At 37.7% G+C, this 8,339-nt stretch overlaps 1 protein-coding gene across 1 annotated transcript; it reads right to left on the bottom strand.

The window, feature by feature from the left end:
* Window positions 1-429, bottom strand: LOC131148066 (uncharacterized). Its single transcript, XM_058097802.1, has one exon. It carries the CDS (start codon window positions 427-429, stop codon window positions 1-3), a length of 429 nt encoding a protein of 142 aa, XP_057953785.1.
* Between the last annotated feature and the right edge of the window lie 7,910 nt (window positions 430-8,339).

Genomic DNA, 8,339 nt, shown 5'->3' with positions numbered 1-8,339 from the left:
CTACTCATACATCTCCTGTCTTAGCCCTCTTTCAAATTTCTGTGCCTTCTTGAACTCATTTGGGATCATGAATGGGGCAAAACGAGATAGATCCACAAATCTAGCAGTATACTGTGGCACTGTCAGATGTCCCTGAGTCAAATTCAAAGACTCCTCCATCTTTGCATCTCTGACGGAGGAGGGAAAATAACGGTCGAAAAAGATCTCCTTAAACCTTCCCCAAGTCAGGGCTATTGGTATAGGTCTCTGCTCCTCTAGGAGCCTCACTGTAGACCACCAACGCTCAGCCTCCCTTTTCAGTCTGAACGTGGCATACATAACTCTTTGCTCATCGGTGTAGCGTAGTAGTGTCAGGATCTTTTTAATCTCTTGTATCCAATTCTCTAACATAATCGGGTCTGCACTTCCTGAAAAGGCCGGAGGATTCATTCGGGTGAACTGCTCTATAGTGCAGCTCTAATCCACTGGCAGGTGACCCTGCTCTCTAAAGCTCCGTTCTATCTCAGTCATCACCTGCTGAGCAACACTATGCATGGCTGCATCAGAATCACTGCCACCTATACTAGAAGGCCCCGCATCGTCACCACCTCCAACATAAGCGTTGCTATTTCTAGGGTCCATCCTAAAAATAAAACAAAAACAATTTTAGAATTTTAATTTCTTAATGTGAGGAGCACTATCATCAATCTAAGGAAATAATTTAACATCCACAAAATTTTCAGCCTTTTTTCCACCCACTAACATCCCAAGTCTCAGTCTCTTTACTCAGACGCGAAACCGTCAATGGTTTGCCATAATTTTCTTGAAACCGTCATTGCAAGAAAATCACAAAAGACCGTCAATGGATTTCTACTTCCAAGCTTCAAAACCAAAACCTAAGATTCTATTTATCTTCCAATAATGACTTGCTAGATTCTTACTCTACCCATTTCCTACCCTCATCAAGATCCATTCTTATACTCTGGTATTGTATCCGCTTAAGTCTGTAGAACCAAACAACATAGGCTCTGATACCACATTTGTGATGCCCTATTTTTGTTGTTGTTGTTGTTGTTGTTGTTTTTTTAAGGTCATATACCTTTGATACCCTATTAATAATCAACTAGACAACCCAGGCCCAAGGTGGGGTACTGGGGATCCCCCTATCTATATTCACATTCTAACTATGCAGCGGAAAACATAATATACCTACACTTTATGTACAATACCAGAGTACTAAAAACTCCAAAAATATACATACAAACATACCCCCCCCCCCCAAGTCCCAAAATAAAACATACCCTGAACTATGGAAATCTAAACCTCTGCTATCTTGGAGCTCGCTCCGCCTGGCGTCCTGGACTTCTTTAAATCTTTAAAAATTCTTGGGGTGAGACACCTCCCAGTAAGCGAGAATAAATTATTATCAGTGTGTGGCAAATGAGTTTTAGTGTATCATATCATGTTCGTATAAAAACTAACTTAACTGAGAAATCATAGAAATTGTACTCATTTCCATATACATATACATATATATATATATATATATATATACGTTTACATATATTTTTCTCGTAAATATGATCACACTCAGTAAATATTTCTGTGTTCAAAATAACATAACTGCCAAAGTACAATCATATGAGTATATCGCGTCTGTAATGAAGAACCTATTCACATCATCGTCATGTAGTAACCTTACATGACCGGGTTGTGCGGCCCGAAGGTGGGACTTAACTCTGGTTGGCCTATCAGATTAAGTCAAAATACCTTGTTTATAGTATGATTGACCCACCGCATCCTAGTCCAAACCCAAGGACAGTCAACATCTCTCCAAAGGTTCAATCAACTTCCATTACCAACACGCTCCCCGAGCTGTGTGGCTACACTAACTCAATCACTAGTAACGGTACCGTACTCTCATATCATTAACCAACCGGGTTCCCATTTCCACCTCTCAGTTTACATAATAATATCTTTACAAAAGCTTTCACTTCTCATAAATAAAGTCAAGCTCATGAGTATCCATGTGTAAATAGCACAGCTCGTCTATAACTCATGGATGTTCATCATATTTCATCATGTCTGTGTATATATGTAACGTCCCAAAAATTCTGGTTATATATATTTCCATTTTACTTAATAATCTCTGATACCACAAACTGTAAACAAAGTCAACCTAGACCCAAGTGGGGTATCGGGGATATACCTATTCATAAATACTTATAAATTGTGCAGTGGAAAACATGATATACCTGAATCTTATACACAATACCAGAGTCCCACTAACTTCATAAATATACATATGCATCCCCAAAAATTCATAGAGTATTTTAGGGACTTACACAAAAACCCTCTTCTAACACAAATACTTACCCTGTAGCTAGGGTAGTACTAAAACCTCCTCTATCTCGGAGCTCACTCTGTTCGTCTGTTTGAGTTTCCTGAATATTTGAATTCTGGGGTGAGCCACCTCTCAGTAAGTGGGATAAATTAACATCAGTGTGTGGCACATAAGTTCTATTGTGTTACACACATATACTGTACATAATTAATTGTAACATAATTTACTGTACTAATAAGTCAGGGATACATTTATGTATGCATATAAATCATCAGCTATATCTGTATAATATTGAAATTTTTGTATGCATATAAATCATCTTCTATAATTGTATAATATTGAAATTTATGTATGCATATAAATCATCTGTTATAACTGTATAATACTAAAATTTCTACATACATATAAATTGTCTGCTATATATGTATAATATTGAAATTTCTATATGCATATAAATCGTCTGCTATATCTGTATAATACTGAAATTTCTGTATGTATATAAATGGTCTGCTATAACTATTTAATACTGAAATTTCTATATGCATATAAACCATCTGTTATAACTGTATAATACTGAAATTTCTATATGCATATAAATCATCTGCTATATCTTTATAATATTGAAATTCACCCCTGGATGGATAGTTAGCTGATATCATGTATTACCCCTACATGATTGGGTTGTCCAGCCCATAGGCGGGACCTAGTAATGGTTGGCCTACCATGCTATGCCAAAACTGACTCGTCTGTAAGTACGATTGGTCTGGCCAGCCTGGTCCGGACTGCTGGGGGCACACTACTACACTAGATTTAATCGACTATCCATTCACCGACACTCTATTTGAGACGTGTGGTGACTCTAATATGAACTGATAGCTACGGTATCGTGCTCTAAAACTAAACTAAGCTATCTGGGTTCTGCTATCATATAGTACATTTCATAAATAACTGTAATATAACTATTTCATGGTTCTGCATAAAATATGTCATGAATATGTTTCTAAATAAACTATTATAAATATATCTAATCACGACATCTAGGCTGGCTGAAGTATCACGGCATCTGGGCCGGCTGAAATATCATGGCATCTGGGCCTACTGAATTATCACGGCATCTGGGCCAGCTAAAATATCACGGTGTCTGAGCCGACTGATCTATCACGACATCTGGGCCAGTTGAATTATCACAACATCTAGGCCAGTTGAATTATCACGGCATCTGAGCTGATTGAATTATCACGACATCTAGGTCGCCTGAATAAAGTATTTATACTCATGCCACACAAGTGAGTGCTATTCTATAATATGCTGACTATCTAGGAAGATTATATGTTCTCTGAAAAATAACAATAAATCTGTTTCCAGGGTTTTCCTTAGTTCAAACATTAGATTTCCCAAATAATTTATATATATAATTTCTGAATCAAATACTGTTTTTTTTAAACGATAAATTTTCTGAAAATACCTAATATAATCTATCTCCTTACCTGTTTCCTAGAACTATGCCTGCAGCGAATCCAACACTATGCCTGCGGCGCCCGCACAAAGCCTGCATTTGTAAACCCTAATTCAATCAACTTAACCCCAGAATATTAGTCATTCAACATACCTAGGCCTATATATTACCAATAACTAGCTAAACTTTTAAAAATAACATCCTTACCCTGGTTTTGTAGTGGTGCCCGAAATGTTCGATTCACAAAATTACTCCGGTTAAACTGTAGAGAATAACCACCGAGATCTCGAAATCACGTTTATCAGCTGATTTGGGCCAAAATCAGGCAAGAATTTAAGGAGAGAAGGAGTGAGAGCTACAACCTTAAGAGAGAGAAAGAGAGAGTTTTTGATTTGTGTATATGAAATGGCTTGCATGACCTTACATATAAGCCACTACCAGACAAAACCGTCGACGGTGTGGCTTTTAACCAAACCTTTTCACCATTTTACCCTTAACCGTGTCGCGATAATAACAAAATCGTCGACAGTTTTCTACTCCCCCTCCAAACCGTCGACAATTTGGTCTGCACCAAACCAAATTCCTCTTTTCTTTTTTTTTTTCTTATTATTCTTATTTTCTAAGTCACTACATTCTCCCCTCCTTATAAAAATTTCGTCCTCGAAATTTGTCATCTATCTATAGTACCAATCTTAAGGAAAAATGCTGAAATTTTATTAATTACCCTCACTTATGGCGGAGGAATACCGTGGTTACATATACGGCTCTGGGAGATTACAATAACTAAATCAAAACTCTCATAAAACCAATCAAAATAGAAAACTATTACATTCAACTAATTAACCTGCACAAAAATCTACTTACATACATGATTTCTTACCTGAACGGTTACCTTTCCCTGGCTAATCTTGGATCCAATTAAATAAATGTGAGTACTTCTGACGCATTTCCTCCTCTAACTCCCACGAAACTTCCTCAATTGCATGATTCCTCCAGAGTATTTTCACTAGTGAGATTTTCTTGGTGCGTAATTCTTGCACTTTATTATCTAAGATCTGAACGGGCACTTCATCATAAGATAAGGTCTCACCAATCTCTAGCGTCTCATAACTTATTATATGAGATGGATCTAAAACGTATTTCTTTAACATGGACACATGAAATACATCATGGATTCTGGATAGCGCTGGGGATAACGCTAACCTGTAGGCAATTGGGCCAACTCTTTCCAATATCTTAAACAACCCAATATACCTAGTGTTAAGTTTACCTTTCTTCCCAAATTTCATTACCCCTTTCATTGGTGCAATTTGCAAGAACACATTATCATCTACATCAAATTCCAGCACTCGTTGACGAGTATTTGCATAGTTTTTCTGTCAGCTCTGAGATATTCTAATTCTTTCCCGAATAAGTTTGATTTTCTTAGAAGCTCGTTGTACCATTTCTGGCCCTAATATCTGCTTTTTTCCAATTTTATGCCAACATAATGAAGATCGACATCTCCGACCATATAATGCCTCATACGGGGCCATCCCAATACTAGCTTGGTAGTTGTTGTTGTAAGCAAATTCCACTTGTGGCAGGTACTAAATCCAACTACCTCCAAAATATAGCACACAGGCACGCAACATATCCTCTAGTATTTTTATAGTCCTCTCTGTCTGTCCATCAATTTAAGGATGAAAGGTTGTGCTAAAAGCCAACTAGGATCCCAAAGCACTCTATAAGCTTTTCCAAAACTGAGACATGAAACGTGGATTCCGGTCAGAAACGATGGACACAGGGACTCCATGCAATCTGACTATCTCATGTATATACAATTCTGTCAATCTGCCCATGGAGTAGTTAACCCTGATGGGAAGAAAATGGGCAGTCTTCATCAATCTATCAATGACTACCCAGATGGTGTCCTATCCATGAAGTGCCGGTGGTAACCCGATATAAAGTTCATAGAAATATGCTCCCACTTTCATTCAGGGATGTGAAGTGGTTGCAATGGTCCCGCCAGTCTCCGCTGTTCAACTTTCACCTGCTAGCATGTCAAACATTGCTCTACATATTCAGCAATTTCTCTTTTCATATTGCTCCACTAGAAGGATATTCACAAATTCCTATATATTTTCATACTTCCTTGATGTATTGTATATAAAGAACGATGTGCCTCTTAAAAAATAATCTTTTTAATTCCGGCTTCATCAGGTACACGCAACCTACTACGAAACCTCATACTGCCATCATCTGAAATATTAAAATCAGCTCCATGTCGACTCTGCACTCTATCTCTAATCTTTACCAATTTCGCGTCTTGCATTTATGCAATCTTAATTTTCTCCAACAAAGTCGGCTAAAGTACTAGATGAGCAATTAATGCCTGATGACTACCCTCTACCAATTCTACACCAAATCTTTCTAAATCCATTCCGATCTGAGGTGCAGTTACTATTGCTGATACAGATGCGCACCCTGATTTATTGCTTAACGCATCAGCTACCACATTATCCTTCCCTAAGTGGTAACTAATGGTACAATCATAATCATTAATCAATTTCAGTCACCTCCTCTGCCTTATATTTAGTTCTTTCTGCATGAAGAAATATTTCAAACTCTTATGATCTATAAATATTTCACACCTTCCACCATACAGATAATGACTCCAAATATTTAATGCGTACACCACTATAGCCAACTCTAAATCATGCGTAGGGTAATTCTTCTCATACTCTTTAAGTTGACGAGAAGCATAGGCTACAACTTTCCCCTGTTGCATTAGTACGCATCCGAGCCCCTTGTGATACGAATCACTGTAGATTACGAATCCACCATCTCCTGATGGAATAGTCAAAACTGGTGCAGTAACGAGTTGTTGCTTCAATTCCTAGAAGCTATGCTCACATTCATCATTCCATTCAAACTTAACATTCTTCCTTGTTAGTCGTGTCAGAGGCCCTAATAGCCTAGAAAATCCCTCTACGAATTGGCAATAATATCCCGTCAATCCAAAGAAACTCCTGATCTCTTGAACATTCCTTGGTTTCACCCAATTACCACCGCTTCTATCTTTCTTGGATCTACAGAGATACCATCCCTGGATACCACATGCCCAAAGAATGTAACTTTCTCTAACCAAAATTCACACTTCTTGAATTTAGCGTACAATTCCCTTTCTTTAAGTATCTGAAGTACCTACCTCAAATGTGTCTCATGCTCCTCGGGACTCCTTGAATAGACTAGTATATCATCAATGAAAACTACTACAAACTGGTCCAAGTGCTGATGGAAAACTTTGTTCATCAAGTCCATAAATGCAACAGGAGCATTCATCAGTCCGAATGGCATAACCAAAAATTCATAGTGGTCATACCGAGTTTGGAATGCTGTCTTGGAAGCATCCTATGCTTTGACTTTCACTTGATGGTACCCAGAGCGAAGATCAATCTTAGAATAGACTCGTGTTCCCTAGAGCTGATCGAATAAGTCATCAATACGGGGAAGAGGATATTTGTTCTTAACTGTTACTTTATATATCTCTCTATAGTCAATGCACATCCTCATCGACCCGTGTTTTTTCTTTACAAATAAAATTGGTGCTCCCCAGGGTGATACACTAGGTTTGATAAATCCCTTATTTAATAATTCCTGCAACTGATCTTTTAGTTTTTTCAATTCTGTTGAAGCCATTCTATAAAGAGCTTTAGAAATCGGTGCCGTCCCTGGTAGCAATTTAATGACAAATTCAATCTCACAATCAGGAGGTAATCTAGGTAGCTCCTATGGAAAGACATCTGAAAATTCCTTCACTACTGGAATATCGGTAAGTTTCAATTCTTTCTTTGGCATTTCCTTCACACAACCTATGTACCCCTAACATCCGTCCAGGAGTAGCCTCCTCGCTTGAATAGCTGACACTAGCTGTGTAACGACCTGCTTAATTTCCATGTTTTTTTTTTTTTTTTTACAATGACACTCTTCATGCTCTGATACCATACTAGGGAAAACCCAATCATTAACCTAAGAAGCAAGAAGCATAAATCAAATAAACATATCCATATATAATTATATACAATACCAGAGTGCTAACAGGTTTCCCATAATTTACATATATCACTGTTCCCAAAATATCCTCAACTGGTGAGGGCTATACAAAAACATTCCCAAAAATATGCTCATTCTCTACTGACAGGGCACTACTGAAGCCCCTCTATCTGCGAGCCTAGTCCGCTCGCCTACCTGGATCACCTGAAAAATGATTCAACACTGGGATGAGCCAACACTCAGTAAGACGAAATATGCTATCACTAGTGTGTGGCAAATGAGCTACAACATTATGAAAATATGTTTTCATATATTCATGTATAACTGAATATGTAAATACAGTTTAAGTAATAAAATCCACCACTCTTTCCACGTTGCTTACCATAACAGTAGTGTAGGTTATTATCCAAAATACTTCTAGTGTACATACGTATTGTTGACTTAACTGGACTTTTCAATCCTGTTTTGATGATAACAAAATGAAGGATGCTTTAACATATGATGTTAAGTGATGTGTTTTAGGTA

Source organism: Malania oleifera, chromosome 2 (genome assembly GCF_029873635.1).
Source record: "Malania oleifera isolate guangnan ecotype guangnan chromosome 2, ASM2987363v1, whole genome shotgun sequence".
In the NCBI taxonomy this organism is placed as follows: Eukaryota; Viridiplantae; Streptophyta; class Magnoliopsida; order Santalales; family Ximeniaceae; genus Malania; species Malania oleifera.
The sequence above is the reverse complement of the archived record's forward strand: the minus strand, read 5'-3'. Positions and strand labels throughout refer to the sequence as shown.

Coding starts and splice junctions, on each gene's coding strand:
- LOC131148066 (XM_058097802.1), bottom strand. CDS start 429: ATGAATCCTCCGGCCTTTTCAGGAAGTGCAGACCCGATTATGTTAGAG.